General features: G+C 36.7%; 1 protein-coding gene across 1 annotated transcript in view; it reads left to right on the top strand.

Moving 5' to 3' along the window:
* Positions 1-16,428, top strand: part of CCDC171 (coiled-coil domain containing 171) — a 137,074-nt gene that overhangs the window by 13,025 nt on the left and 107,621 nt on the right. Inside the window, exons 6-8 of the mRNA XM_088532023.1 lie at positions 9,307-9,399; positions 10,832-10,992; positions 15,713-15,851. Of these exons, the coding sequence (XP_088388149.1) occupies positions 9,307-9,399; positions 10,832-10,992; positions 15,713-15,851 (393 nt within the window). The remainder of the gene's footprint in view (positions 1-9,306; positions 9,400-10,831; positions 10,993-15,712; positions 15,852-16,428) is intronic.

Genomic DNA, 16,428 nt, shown 5'->3' on the forward strand with positions numbered 1-16,428 from the left:
TAAAAAAAAAAAAACGTAATCTTAAACTAGGGCACCTATGTTTTGGTCAGCTAGCATCTTGCTGTACCCTTTCAAAGGATAATTGTATGCATGTAAGTGTCTGAAAGGGCCTGCAGTGCTAACTTCTCTCTTTTGTATTTGAAGTCAGAGAGACATTAATGAGCCTCTGAAAATGCCATTGTTTTTTTATGAAGCACAAGCGCTGCATATTTTGAGCTTTTAGTTTTGCTTGCTATAGATTTTAGACTGAACCTGGACTAAAGCAGCAAGGTTTTTCACGCTGACATTGCCTGCATGGTACAAGCTACTGCTGCTCTGCGTCGCCTTTTGCTAAGCAAAGTTTGTTCTGGCTCTTCTGTGGTTATGAAGGGCTTCCACTTCAGGGTGTCGTGGGTTGTAAAGTTCATAACATCCATTTTAAGTTAGGTTCTCTCTGTAATACTCATTCCCAAAGTTTAGCTGTGTACAGGTGGAGTTTAGCATTAACAGAGTTTGAAATCTAGTTTACGTCCAAAACCTATTTTGAGATTAATAAATTTGTCACTTCTCTTACCCCCTGGCGTTTGATCAGATGGAGATTTTGCCTGGCCTTGCTGATAAAATGGAACAGAGAGACCTCAGCAAAAGAGACCAGCTAACCTGTTCTTCACCTCTCATGGCCTGGTTGTTGGGCTGGCTCCTGGGAGACTGGAGGGGAAGGAACTGAAGGAGCATTTAGGGACAAGTAGCTGGATAAAGGAGGGAAACTCACAACCCTTGTAGCTGTGTCTGAAAGAAAGGATTATGTGTTTTCCAAAGGACAGGCACCATCCCAAGAACAAACGTGCTCCTGCGAAGCCTGGAGGTGCTGGGATTTAAATGCACTTCCATAAACAGAATTTCCTCCCCTCTGCCATTAGCAATTGCCTGCTGTAGCATACGAGCTTCTCTGTATCACAGTTTCATTGCCAGAAGCTTCCCATGCGTTGTGGGAGGAACAGGGAAGGAGCGCACTAAACTCTGGCAGTAGTTTTCACTGTGCAGCAAGGTACTGAAGTCCATCCAGCTTAGTCTCACTGACTTCTGTACTGTTCCAGCTGTTGATTAAAACCCCCACAGTGAAAGGGAACAAATATTACCAGTATGAGAAGAAAAAGCTATGTAAAATTCTGATAGCATCCCTGACTTGTGCCCATGGTACCAGGTTTTGAGATAGAACTCAGATACCAGATTTTGTGTTAAATTTCGACTCTCATATACAGAAGATTTAAATTAGTAGATCCCAGAAGGAAAGTTCTACATTTTTCATGATCTAGCCTTATATTTCCTTATTCATTATGGAATACTTAGTGTATGAAATGAAATTCCTTTTTCCTAGAAAATGGATTACTTTCATTGAATTAATCACAAGAGAACAGTGTGTGTGCAAGGAACATCTCTTATTTCAATATCAATAGACTACCTTGTTTTAAAGAACTTTAAGTTAGTGAATGCTTAAGTTCTTGATGATGGCAGTGATGATCTTAAGGTGATTTGTATGGAGAGTATCATTTTACTTAAAAAAGCATTTGCACCTTTCGCTATATACTACTTAACAAGCAGTGAAGATTTAACTTTCTTGGAGTTCACATAGCCATTCCTTTACTACCCTCTGCTGGACATAAGAGAAAAGTTCATGAGAAAATACCTGCATTTTAGTGGTGAATGAAAATGATAAATTTAGAAACTTTTTCTCTTGTACTTTGACACTTTTACAGTACTGTAAAATAATTATATGGGATGAATTATACTACAAAGAAGTAAAGGAGGGAAACATTCCCCCCCACACCTTTTTTTTTAAATAACACTTTGGGTTTAATTTTCAATCATTATACTGCACATGATCTAAAACATTCACTTTTTTCAAGTAGGCCACAGTACATTTGTAGTCTCTGGGATTAGAAACAGAGAGAGAGAATAATGACAAGGTTGTGTATTGTCTTCATTTGAAAGATAGTTATAATACCTAATCTTTTAGTCTTCTAACTTTTAATGATGTCGATGTGACATACATTTACATGGACATGGAGCTTTTTTTGTATTAAGCTCTCCATATTTCTACTATTACAAATGCTACTATTTCCTGGAGCCAGTTTCTCTTACTTTAGCCCTGTGCTCTGCTGCTGTCAAAAGATGATTTCTTGGGAAACACAAAGCAATTTTTCTCTCTCTTTCTCTCTCTCTCTGTATATAGATATGTATATATAAATATATACACACACACATATATATAAAAAGGTGTTTCTTGTGTTGTGCCTGGATGCCAAAAAGCTGGGTGAGAAAACTGTTTGACATACAGTGGAGGAGGGAGGAGTGTGTTTTTTACCATGAGAAATACAATTATTAGTTCATAAATTTTAAATTCTTTGTCTTGCTCGCAGACATGTAGTGATTTTCGATCATTCATTTTATATGGCTGAGGCTGCCAAGTCTTAGTAAGCTGAAGCTCTAGGTCTCTGAATGTTTTTAAACTCTTTTCATAATACTTGAAAAATGGCCCAAAACTTGGTCCATTATATTTCTGAGATACTTAAAGACCAGTACCTTGGCTTTCATGATGTTCATTCACTCCTCACCATTGCCTCCTGGTCTTCTAAATATATCATCCTGCATTAACTTTAACGCTGCTGTGGCGTGGAGGTGACCGTGAAGAAAGTTTTATCTCTTTGAATGATGTCTGTGTTTAGAGTAAGTGTACATACATGAAATTAAGCTTGTGTGTGTAGTGAATTACTGACTCTCTGTATGTGGCAGTACGTAAGATAATGTAAATCAAAAAAAAATCGTCAGTCCCAGACCAAAAGACTTTCTTTTTAGTTTCTTATTTTTGTCCTCGCTACTGACTGCAACTTCAAGTAAGTTAGAACAGAAGAAAGGTCGTCCTAGGAGAATCTGAGCAGTGGTGAGGGGACATGTTCCTCAGGTAGCCAGCAAGTCTATGTGTAGAACTTTAAGCTCCTTCTGCCCACATTCCCCTCTGGGCACATGTTCTTTGTCTTACCCTTGCTTAATCCTCCGCTCAACAGCAGTTTCTGTAATGAGATCTCTGTGGTGACTCCAAAGCTCCCGTTTCTCCTGTGACATGCTTGCCGGTACGAGGGCCTTCTTCTTTGAAAGCCTCATCTCATGTATCGTCGTATTATTCAAGTCAAGGCTAAAGGCTGTTTACTCACCCACTTCCACACCAGAGTTGTTTGAATCCTGTCAAGTGTAGCCCTCACCAGTAATAAAACATCTATTATTCTTCTCTGTGCTTGTATAAAGTCATATTGTCAGTTCATGCCTTTATATAGCATTTACCATATTCTCAAGCATGGGAACCGGAGGAGAACCCTCTCCTATAGGGGTTCCGCAGAAGGGCAGAGCTGCTGAGGTGTGTTCCCCAGAGGTGAGCACGTATGCCAACTTGGTGGCATATTAGAAAAGGGCTGTGTTTTACCTCAGGGTAACTGAACTGTTTCAGTTTGGCAGTCCTAACTTTTTACTTTTTTCCTTAGGCCAAGCATATGGGTAATCCTGTAGACCCTATACCATCATATTTCCTGATCCAGTGTTGTATCCTGAGCATGCCAAGTATGGCTGCCTTGCAATGGAGTCATGTTACTCAACACCTCAGTGTATGTGGAGTGCTTACACTGAGGATCTCCTTTGTCAGATTGAAAGAACATTTACTTAGCTGGTGAAGAAATGTTTGTAGTTTAGCACCTATATTGCTATTAACAAGCTGTTTATTATCTGGACAGGAGATGGCTCCACTTTACCATGATCAAGAGGCATCAGCATTTCTAACACTAGGTGGAAGTGGTCAGCACATCTCCCAAAGAACTGCTCAGTCCTGACATCCTGATTTATCTTACCAGTTACAGTGATACGCTTTTATGCAGGAAAAAAATCTTAATATGAAAACTGACAAGTAGGGTGCATGATTACAATTCTGATATGAAGTGCATGTATATCCTTTTCAGTGGCAATTTTGTTTTGGCTAAGCTTTTCATAGAAGGATTGGCCCTCACTCATGGGGAAGTGCAAGCATCCTGGCGACTTGTTGGTAGAGTGAGATCGAAAAGCCTTGCTGAAGGGATCTAAACACAAGCAAGAAAGAGGAAGATCACTTCTTAGTGTGTTTAAGCTTAGAACCTTTTGTAAATAGACTCCTTCTCTTTTTTGTTTATTTGTTTTTGTTTTTTTTTTCCTGTTTCTTTGTAATTTGAAATTACAAATGATTGATTACATCAATCCCTTGATGAAAGAGATTTGATGTAACTGCAAATATCAACATTCAGTTTTCCTGTACGTGACTTATGATGAATGCAGATACTCAATTACACTTTTTTCTTTCTTTCTTTTTTTTTTTAACTCAGTTCAGTATACCTTCTTGCAGTACTTGGAGAAGGCTTGAAGGACTGAGAATGGTAGAAGCCTCACAGACTAGTTTGAAAAATGGTGCTACAAAATGTTAGCATGCAGTAAATGTATCCTAGAAGCCGCATTAGCATTGGCATGCAATAGGATGCAACAGTAGAAAGTGATTGAACCTTAAGAGTTTGGAGCAAGCATGATTGTCCACAAATTTTACGGCTTGTAGTAAGTAAATCGTTTTAAAAAAAATCAGTTAAGTATTGTACAATGTTTTTCAAATGTCACTTTCTTTTTTCTCCTGTGTTATCATAGAAGTAAATCCGAGGCATCTTTATTGTTTAGGTTAAGGCTGATATTTGTTCAGCTTGAGTATCAAAGTAAACTGGGAGATTCTATGAATATGTGGGCTATCTTACTTGGGATATCTGTCTTCAGATACCCTACTTGTGCACGTGGAAGTCATAGACAAGCACTTCTGTTAATGAGTCCGATAGGAATAATCAATGTTGCCCATGTTAGATGACCAAACACTTCGTAACCATTGGAGAAACTCAGTTTTTGGATCCATCCTTGAGATAGATTTCTCTGACCTGGAACAATTCTTGTCAGGTCTACGTCAGAAAGGAAAGTATTTCTATCTGACTCCAACTGGAAGATTGTGGTCATGACATCTAGGGCTCACAATGTCTCTCCTTAACTTGTTCTTTTCCATGGCTTCTTATTTCTAGGCAGATGTGTAAAGCAGATGGACATGTACATGGTTCTGTAGCAAGACAGAGTGATGATCATCTCTGGTCAGATTCAGAGAGGTTTGCTTGGCTAAGGTGATTCTACTACTACTGTCCTTCTGTTTCTCAGAGAGAAGTCCAGAATTCTTTTTCCCTCATGCTCTTTATGGAATAGTTGACAGCCTAGAAGCAACCCTGACTTTTCTTTCTTTCTCTCACAGAATGGATAATCTATCCAGCTTTGATTTTTATTGTCCAGCTTACTTTGATAGTGAATTAATTCTCTACCATGTCAGTGATTTCATTAGTGATTGCTCGTCCATAATTCCTTCATTTTGATGGTTGTACATACTTGACTAAACAGCAATACTGAGATACTTTCAGCAGTCTAAGCAAACCTGAGTTTCTATATATTTAATAACTTTTTTTGTTGTTGCTTAGCTAGACTCATGTGCTAATTTAGCTGCTTAGATCTCCCTCCTGAAGCTTCCCTTTTTCCCCTTCAGTCATTTCCTATTTGCTGCTATGAGACTTTGTTTAAATTTGCTAGATGTATGGCTGCCCGTAAGATGCAGCCATCAAATCACAGAATCCAGAAAAAAAAAAAAAATTCGTTAGTGTGCCAGACACAGAAAACATCCACATTACTTTCCCAATCTACATATGTAATTTTTATGGAGGCTCTTTGAAGCATCTAAATCGCCTCCGATTAAGACAGTTGTTCATTCTGGTAAGATAGTGCTCAGGTTTACATGAATAATTTTCTGATATACTTTAGGAAAGTATAGTTCACTCATGATCTTTGACTTACAGTGATATGCAAAATTAGTGTTAATTCGTGTCATGTCCCCTTCAGTGATCTATACTGAATGAAACTCCATATTCTCTCCCTAATTCTTTCTGAAACTCTGACAAACAATTTTTAAGGCAAAATGTGTAACAAAACTGTCTTTAAAGAATTAAACTGTGAAGTTGGATGAAGATTAGAAGCACCTAACCTTCCTAGGAAATCTTGATCTTGAACAAGTCACTTCCCCTACCTGTTATTTTGGGGGCTATCTGTAAGATAGTATTTATCTGCCCACGGATGTTATGAATCTAGTGATATTTTGGGGGAGAGGGGTGTATATTGTCTTGAACTTGTTTAAACTCAGCCTGCTTGAATGCTTTCTTTGGAAAGCATGTCTGCTCTGCCTAGTCGCTCTTTGGTCAGCAGAGCCTAGGATTTGTACCTCTTTGGCTGTGTTTTAGACATACTGTCTTTTATTTCTGCTTGTACCTGGGAACCTGCCTTTCACATTCCAGAACTCATCAGGAATCTCTACGTTCCCATTCCCAGTGTATCCCTTCTATAGGTGTGGTAGTTCTGCTACTTAAGTCTTCAGTGACTTGTGATAACTCGAACTAACGAACCTTCTGCAAATATGTCTTTTTTTTTTAAATGAAATTGTCCCTCTTCGCACAGAGCGAAGTGCTGCCGCTTCTTACGGGTATCTCTCTTTTCCCACATCCTTTTCCCCATTGTTCCAGGATTTTCTTTAGGACTGAAACTGCCGTGTTTCTGTGTGTTTGGATGTCCTTTGGATCATCTCCCCTGCCCTTGCAGTTAGTGTACACCAGTACAGGCAGTCAGAAAGAGTTGTGTTTGTTCAAGGAATCTTCTTCCCTTTGAAATATACTCTATTTTTAAAGATTTATTTGTTTTTCATTTTGGAGAATGACACTCTCAGTTTTTCATTCTTGCAGATATAAAGAATCAAGCTGTTACTTTTATCTTTCTATTCTTATTTATTTTTTTACCAAGCCTAATGAAACCAAACCGTTCCAGGGAGGAGGGAAAAGTCTGCTCCATTTCAGGTGATGTTTTTGCTGAATGCAGGTTGAGAAGGCAGAGTTCTCATTTGGAGTAGTGCTTTGACTTAGTAGTCAAATGCAATATAGGGCTTCTGAATTAGCAAGATAAGCCTAAAAGCTTTATTTGCAGAATCTCTTCCCCCATCTCCCTCCCAGACAGACACAGTGATCTGACTCAAGCACGCCAGCCAAAAAATTTCCCACTCTACACGCTGCGATAGGTCTCTTCCTCACTTTTAATCAAACTTAAGTTGCGTTATATCCAGTCTTATTCTTAAGTGTTCTCAGAGAAGAAACAAAATCCAGATAAGGTGTGTTTATTTTTCACTTACTACTTTTACCAGACAGACAGTATTGTTTTTTAAAACAGTCTTGTTGAGAGATGTTGAACTGTTGGAGGATGCCAAGGAAGTTCTGACTTGCTCTTGTAGGTAATTCAGCAATTGTACTTTAAGGGTGGGGAGGAGTAGGAACTCTATTCTAGTAGACTGTTTGGAAGATTACACATGGAATCACAGAATCATGGAATGACTGAGGTTGGCAGGGACCTCTGGAGATCATCTGGTCCAAGCCCCCTGCTCCAGCAGGGACACCCAGAGCAGAGTGGCATCCAGGCGGGTTTGGAGAGTCTCCAGAGAAGGAGACTCCCTAAATCAAGGTATTTTCAAGTATTGATCCTGGAAACTTGAGCCTACAAGGAGAGTACTTGTGCACTATTTTTAAAATTTATTTTAATTGTTAAGTAGGTAGAACTTCTTGAAAGAGGTGTATTTTAAACCTCCAACAAACAGCTCTTTGTGTAGAGCATGTTTGAGAAGTTGCTGTTTTTAAGTAAGCCATCTATGAACATCAGTTTCAAAATGTTTTCCTTTGGTTCCGCCCTCTCATCAGCTCTCCCAGATATCTGGTCTACAGAAAACTAAGAAGGTTGACAACTCGTTGCCAAGAACTTCTTCTGTGATGTTGATGTTTCTCTTTCTTCGCTTAATGTTTGGAATCAAGATGCAGTCAGACAGGCTTGCTACTTTGTTTCACATTCTCCGAATCCATAGCTTTGCATGTATTTATGTAACCTTAAATATACTTACGCTCACTGACTTTTTTGTGTATATTAACTTCTTCCTCTTGATCTCCTCTATTTAACTTGAGGTCAACAGCTTAGGATGCATGTGGGGTTTTGTTGTTGTTTTTTTTGTTTTTTTCATTTCAGCCATCACTCAAAGTGAAGAAATGTTCATCCTAGAAAACAATGTAGAAATTCTAGAAAACAACTGCATATCTGGTTTCCATTTTATGTAATTATTTTCTCTTGATAAAATTATTTGGCCGGGCCTCTATCTAGACATGCACATCAGTGATTATTTTTGTGTTTAACGTAACTTGGAAGGATTTTTTCTTTCAAATTTGAATCATTGAAACTGAAAGATGAGTTACCTTCTTATTTAACTTTTAAATTTTTTTGGTCTATCCAAATTGCCAAGCAGACTCTTAGCATAGTGGTGGCTGTTACTTTCTTTTTGTTGTTTTTCTAAATGTTGAAAGAGTAAGAAAGATGCAGCAGTCTAATTTGGACCAACCTGTGTTATGTAAATGCTGCATGCTTGTATGGATATTCCGTTGTCTGATGAAATGTAATAACGAATAAAATGAGTCAGGATATTTGTTAAAAGGCATCCTGCACACCTTGGTATTTTCTAGACAATAGCACAAAAAAATAACAACGATTGCACATCAAAAATGCAGCCATAAAAATACTAGTTTGGTGCTTTTTAACGTTGCAGAGGTTGCTCATTATTTAAAGCAGAGAAGCTGAGACTTGTGTAGGGTAGCCAAGATAAACTGCTGCTGTCACATTAACTGGAAAAAAAAATATTTTTTTACGAAACAAGTCCCGTATCTTCCGTGTTCTTAAAATGCTAGGTACCATATCGGTATCTCACTTGTATTTTGGAGCATGTAGGATGGAATTATGTTGTACCAGGTAACAATTTTGATGATAAAGCAAATAGTAGGTTAATAGGCAGAATGTTTAAATTTGTTGGTTTGCTTCCTGACTCCAGGCACTTTTTCTTCATTCTAAAAATGTAGTAGTAACATAATGCTGCGTATATTTCTGTAGCTAAATAGAAAATCATAATTTAATATTCTAGGAATGTAAAAATTTTAAGCTGTAGAAGCTATATATATTTTTTGGTAAGAATTCTTGTGTTTCTGAAGTACAAGAAGCTCAGATGCCATTGTGGGTTGAAGCGTGGAGTCCTAATAAGCGCAACAGAAGGAGCAGTACAGTCTCTTCCATATTTACCATCATTTGCTGGGCTTAAAATTCTTCAAAATGTATTTTCAGACAGCAACTATAAAAATAAAGAAACTGGAAGAAAATATTGAAGCAGAGAGAGCAGCACATTTGGAGTCCAAATTCAATTCAGAAATCATCCAGGTAAACTTACTGCTAAATGTTTTGTGAAACTTTACGATGAAGCAGCTGATAAAGTTCTAAAGATACAATTTTTCCAAAAATATGATAACTGCATACTTCAGGTGAAGACTCTAAGAGACTAGAAGTTATTTATTTATTTATTTATTTCAGTAGCAGGAGTCTTAAAGTTGTAACAACTGATTAATGTAACAAATGATTAATAGTAGCGGGGAGAGAAAGAGGGAATATTTAAAAACTGTTTTTCAAGGAACTTAAAAGTTATTGGAATTAATATTAAAAATAATTATTTTCACAGCTGTGTGCTTGAGGAAGCAATTTCTTCCACTATTTAAATAGTGTGGGAAAAGGACATTTTTCTTAGTAAACACTTACTAAGTTAAACACTATAGTACTATTTAAATATTCTGCCCTGTATTTTTGGAAGGGTGATTATTAATACTATTTAGAAATATAGTGCATGCTCTGAATTTTCTACAAGTGGGATCTTAATCAATGCACCATTAAACTCCTGCTTCAAATATGATTATTCAGAGTAGATTTCATCTTCAAACAATATTATGATAGAAGCAGTTACCAGTAAAAAATGATTGTATGAGAAAGCACTGATATAGTTGAGCTGATATGTAAAGTGGATATAGTTGAATAATAAATGTTTGTATTATTAAGCTAATTACATGGAGTTTCAACTAGGAAAGCAATCACAGTTTGTTTTTAAAAAGCAGGCATGAACAATTTAAATGACTCTTGCTTAGTGATTGTACGTTAAGTGTCACTTCTTTCATATTCGATTTACTAAAAACCGAATTTGGAAAGGAATTGGGCTACTTTTATTTTCTGGGTAACAAAAATAATTACTGCCCTTCTTGAATTGTGATGTCTTTTTTTTTGTCCTTCTCTATTTACAAGCACTTCCTTTTTTTTAAAGTCTGTCGTTATACTGGTAGTAAGGAAAGATTTTGTTATTTTCATTTCTTCTCACTCTCTTTCTCACTCTATAACATACAAAGGAACTGACAGGGCAACCTGTCTTACATGGATGAATGACTGATAAGCTTTCCTTTCTTGTTGGTGCACATAGTTTTTTGAGCACGCTTTTTGCTAAGGGAAAGTAATCCCACACTGTGGTGAGTCCACTTTAAATATAGAACCTCCTTGGCAAAAAAAGTTTCCTTCTCTAATAATTAAAACAAAGAAGGAACACAAATGCCATTGAAGGATATTCAGAGGTACCTTTAGACAACATATTTCATCCTTTGTCTCTGCTCTGTACTGACTGTATTAATACACTTTGCATGTGTTCAACACTTCTTGCTCTATAATTTTATTGTCCTAGAATATGATCGTCTTTGAAATAGAACAGAATATGGAACATATTCTTCTGATCATGGTAGTTTTTCTCATTTGTTTTAATTGCTTTCCTGTGACTTGGTAGTTAAGGATTCGAGATCTTGAAGGAGCTTTGCAGGTGGAAAAAGCCAGCCAAGCAGAAGCTCTTTCAAATTTGGAGATGATCAAGAAAGAATTCAAAGAGGTAGAAAATGCTTATGAGAGAGAAAAACGCAATGCCCAAGAGAACTTGGAAAAACTCAATATGTAAGTTATCTTTTAAATTTATTCTCAGATCATAGTAGAAGCTTGTGTACCACTTACAGTTTACATTCTTTGTAGTTTCTAGAAAATAATAATATAATTATGCACTTTACCAAACCTAGCCAAGGTTCAAAATTTGACCCTCCATCAGTAACGGTTTCATACTGGTAGGTATTAGGGAAGGTAAAGAAGGTGACTTATTTATGCAAGCACTACACCAAAACAGTGGAAATTGTTTTTCTTGCAAGTTAGGTGAGTTTGTGTGCATTTCTGAATGTGCTGTATTTAATCCTTCTTTAAATATGATTGTAGTATCATATTTGAAGCTGTATTATAAACATAATGCAGTTTTTCATGAAAATAATGCTAAAAAGTATCTCAATGTGAGCCTTAAAAAAAAATGTTCTTCAATGAAAAGGAAATAAAATTTTAAAGCACTGTGGAAATGCATGAAATGAATCCTGATAGTTACCTGTGATGATTCTTCAGGACAATAGCAGCAGCAGCTGACCAACGCAACCTCAGCGACTGTCCCTTGATTCATATGAGCATTTCACGACTGTCTTCATATCTGTCTTCACATCCCTTGTGCTCTGAAGGAAAACAAGTGCATTTTTCCTGTTGGCTTCTCTTTGTAGTGCAGGGTAATGAGATTCATGACCTGCAGACAATGCAAACTTAAGGGTTCAGTCAGTCCATTCTGGAAATTCGTAAGGTTTTAGAAATTGTATCCATGACTTTTAAAAGTATGTAATTTCTGAAGTGCAGAAATGCATTGTTTTTGTCTCTGCAGCTGTTTGGAAAGTGAATGGACACATGATTCATATTGAGCTTTGATTTAGTCACATATAAAAGGTTAAAATTACTGAAGATTACCTGTTCTGATTTTATTATTTGATGTGGAACGAATATGGAGTCATGGATTCTGTAAAAGCTGATTTTAAAAAAAAAAGCAATAACATATTTTAATATATGTACCAGAAATGTAAAATATACCCTATGTAAAAATACCAAAATCTGAAAAGAAGTGCTGTTTAAAGTGCTGTGTTTTACGCTAGGAGTTCTATACCATTAACACAATCTGAGTCACAGAATTTCTACTGCACTTGATATTTTAATGTTTTTCCTTGATTGTTTTCAGTTTTTCTTTTTTAGTTTAATCTCAACTGTCTTCTCAGGTTAAATTTTTATCTCTGTTCAACTGAGGCTTCAGTTTATACATTGTGGCATCAAAAATTTAGAGACAACTTCAAAACTCCTCTATATCTAATTTCTCCACTCTACCTGACTTCAGGGCTCGTGTTATTAGCCTGTACTGAGGTATTTTGTTTTTTCCAGAGTAGATGTCAGCAAGAATATGTGGAAAATTAAACTGAAGAGACATCATAGGATTCTTAGGAGTGAAAAACTTTCTCAAAGAAAGATCCGAATTTCAGAAAATTCTTTGAAAATCATCGAGTAGCTTTATTTATGCATGCTTATTAAATCTGTTGTATACTGTACAGCTCATTCCTTTATTTTAACAAGTTGTTTTTTCCATGTTCATACAAAATGTTTTATCATAAATACTCCTTTTTGACCATACAGAAGAGTCGTAAGATGTCTGCCTGTCTCAAAGCACCTGAAGTGCTTATTTTTTATAACAGATGTGAATAGTTGGTTTCAGAGGAGTATCATCATGTTAGTGCCCAATTCCCACCCTCCTACACTGCACATGAGCCTTTCTTTCAGAAATGAAGGTTTTCAGAGCATTGCATTTTGGGTAGTTGTGTTATTTTTTTTCAGCTGAGCAAAGAGTCTTTGTCTCAAGAAGTGGTCTCAGTTAGAGCATTGGTTATACAAGAAATAATGGTGTCTGATTGTTGCTATCTACAGCACAACTATCACTTTTGCATATTGGTTTCTAATACCATGCTGTATTTCTTCTAAACATTTTTAAAATACAAATTATATTTCCTTAATAGGTCAGAGTTGGAGTACTAAGGCCTGAATTTTTGTTATTAGTATGATATCTTTGGAGAATTAAACAATAAGAAGTGTAAAATTTAAATCAATTAGAATTAGAAGCATTTTTGATGATGGGTTAAACATCGATTTTGATAATTTTGTAAACTCTTAGAACTTACAGGTTTTACTACAAGATCTGTTTTTTTAATATTATTTTTTAGATTAGGAAAGTTAGCTAGCAATTATTAAAATCTGCATTAAGCTGTTGAGATCAGATGGATAATTTATAAATATTAATTTATATATTTATATTCAACCATGTGATATTCAATAAAACTTGTTTCTAGGAGTGTCTTCATCTAGATGTACAAAAGTTTTTTTAGGGAAGAATGTCTTCATTTGGAAATACTTCACAAAATATCTGACCATGTTTGTTATGGCTAAGTATATTGATTTAAGATTGGGGAATATAGTTCTTTATGGTTCTGGTTTGAATTGCATTAGAGCTTTTGTTGTTGATGATTAAAAAGAAGTAAGTACTTGTGTTAGTACAACTTTTACAGGAAAGCAGAGACGGATTATCTTTATTTTTGTTTTGGTACGTTAAAGAACTCGTGCCTATGAAAAACACCTGTTCATTGGGTTTGTGTGTTATCTTGCATACTGGAATAGTTTTGTCTAATATACAAACAATAATCTTTACTGTTTCATATCATCTGTTCATTCAGGTAATTGTAGTAGCTTTTATCGGATTAATACTTTGAAAATTCTGTGCTCTTAGAGAACTGCAAATTTTCCCATACCCTGTAACTTCGCGGAAACAATTGGAGGTGATCTTACCAGCTTAAAGAAACAGAAAGAGCCTGTAGGAATAGCTTTGTTTATTCAAATTCCTGAATTTCCAAAGCTCCATGAAGATGGGTCATGACAGCCAGGTCTCAGACCATCAGTGTACTCAATTCCCTTGAGGTGTTTTTATGTGGTGGGCATATACTGCCCATTTTGTTTCCTGTGCCTTTTTTATGCTCTGACATATCCCTTCTGAGTGAAGGGATACACCTGCCTTTCCAAACTGTGGTCCTGGGCTCCAGACAATGTCTTTTTATTTAAAGCCGTGGTTTGGCAGCATGCCTTCCCTTCTCTTGTAGGAGTCCTACAATTTTCTTTAAGCCTCATTTTTGCAAGGCCTTGGAAACTTCTCTTTTTTGGTCTGGAACACTTTTATGTCCCACTGACTTGTCTTGGTGTAGCATTAACAATGTCAAAGGCAGAAATTTTATAAAGCTGTAAGAACTTTCTCAAAAAAAAAAAAAAAAAAAGATAGCTGACACCAAGCAAACCGACTTTTCTGGGTTGCATAATTTATTAATTAACTCCAAATCCAGTAGCACTATGTAAATTGGAAGCAACTGGGAATTTGGCTCTCCCTGTGAATTTTCTTTCCTTGAGAAGATAGAGCAACTTTTTGCTGTATTTCTTAGAACTGTGAGGATAGGAGCAACTTTTTAGGACAGGAAGAGACAAATTCTTTCTTTCAGCTATTTGCTTATTATTCTTAAAAAAAATTAGAGAGGTTGAGGAAGCATTGTGTAGGTATGTATTTTGAAGACTGATAAACTACCACCTCAATTAAAAGATATGTTGAACTATAAGAAATAAACCAAAGATCACATGTGATAATATTTATTTAAAAATTAAAAGGACTTTAATCATGCTGGGTCACTTTCAGTTCTGAGAAGATGCAGATATAGCAGAAGATACAAGACAGGGAAACCTGAATATTCCTACCGTTGAGAAATATGTTATAAAACAATTTAGGTTAGAAAGGACCGCAGGAAGTCTGTAGTCCAACCTTTTGTGAAAACCAGGATAAGTTATGAGATTGGGTGGGTCCTCAGGAGATTGCTCAGCCGCCGTGGGATCCGTTCCAGCTTTATCTGTTTTAATGTTTAAGTGCTTATCCTTATCTCTGGTCTGAACCTCTCCAGTTTCAATCTGTAACCGCTTCCTCTCATCCTTGCTCTGTGGAGGGCCTGCATCCACCTTCCTGACAGCCTCCTGTTGGGTGTTGGAGGGCTGTGCGAGGGTCCTTTGAAGCTATCTCTTTTTGAGGCTGAACGTGGGCTTTTCCTCAGCCTCTTCTCGTGCAGTCCAGCCCCTAACCATCTTGTGCCTCTGCACTAGACTCACTCCATATTATCAACATTTTTTTCGTATTGGGGCCTCAAAGCTGGCCACGATTCCAGGCATGGTGCAGTGAGTACCAGGCAGACGCTATAATTGCTTCCCTTGATCTACTGGCTACTGCTGTTCGTATCGGCTGGGATGCTGCTAGCCCTCCCTGCTGCTCACTCTTGTTTAGCTTGCTGTCCCCCATGATCTGAAAGTCTTCTCCAAAGGAAGAGCTCCTCCCCAGCCACATTGTTGTAGGAGAAGGTCTTCCTTTCTAAGGGCAGGACTTTGCTGTATTTCATGGTGCTTAGGTTGGCACGTTCCTCCTGCCAGCCTCGCTCCTGTGAACAGCAGTGGCCTTTCCGTAGAGCTTATGTGCGGTTCCCACATTACCAGCTTTGGAACTAAGAAGATGCCACTACTTGACAGACCTTTCCTGAAAGTAACATAGACTTTTTTTTTTTTTTTTTTACTTGAGAAATGCATCTTTTGGAGCCTTATGGCATGGAAGCATCACATATACTGTTGATGATATTTAAAAATATATAATACACTTGACAGAAGTATTCTTAATAAAAAGTGTTTAAATGTTGACATTTTTCAGATTAGAAAGAGAGTATTTTTCCACAAACAAGCAGTTGAATGAAGAGATTGAAGAAAAGAAGAAGGTAATTACAGACCTCTCTGAGAGACTATGGGATAATGAAAAAAGTTTCAAAGAATTACAGAATGAACTTGCAATGGTAAGACAGAAGCCCTATGACACTTTTTTTTTTTTTAAAAAAAAAAAAGGAATTAGTGTGAACATAAAATGAATTTGTTGCCCTGAGCAGTGAAAATCTTCTGCCATTGTGTTAACATGACTAAAGTTGCGGCATTACTTTACCTTCCTGTTTTGTTAAAATGTATAAATGAGGAGCTGATTTGAAATGATATAGTTTTTAACTTAATAGTCATCTGCAGGAAAGTAATAGTTTAAAACTGTGGCTATGAATGCAAAAGCCATTTGTCCTTATGTTGCTAGAGAAGAGGCTGATAGAGACGTGGATTTTGATTTCTTCAAGACTTTTTTTTTTTGCTTTTGCACTCTACCTTTTTCCCTCTCCAAGCTTTGCTATCTACCGTCATGAGTTTATTTAAATTTCACATAACAATTTATGCTTAATTTTAAGTATGTAGCTATACAAATTACTTACAAAGGCATGCTTGAAGGTGACAAAGCAGAGGGAATTTTGTTGTTGTTGTTTGGTGTTGGTGTTGTTGGTTGTTTGGTATTTAACATGTTGGTGTGTTAATTTTAATAGTTTGTTTTCTGAAATC

Source organism: Tinamus guttatus, unplaced genomic scaffold (assembly GCF_059628265.1).
Source record: "Tinamus guttatus ecotype Peru unplaced genomic scaffold, ASM5962826v1 Tinamus_guttatus_pri_ptg000450l, whole genome shotgun sequence".
NCBI lineage: Eukaryota > Metazoa > Chordata > Aves > Tinamiformes > Tinamidae > Tinamus > Tinamus guttatus.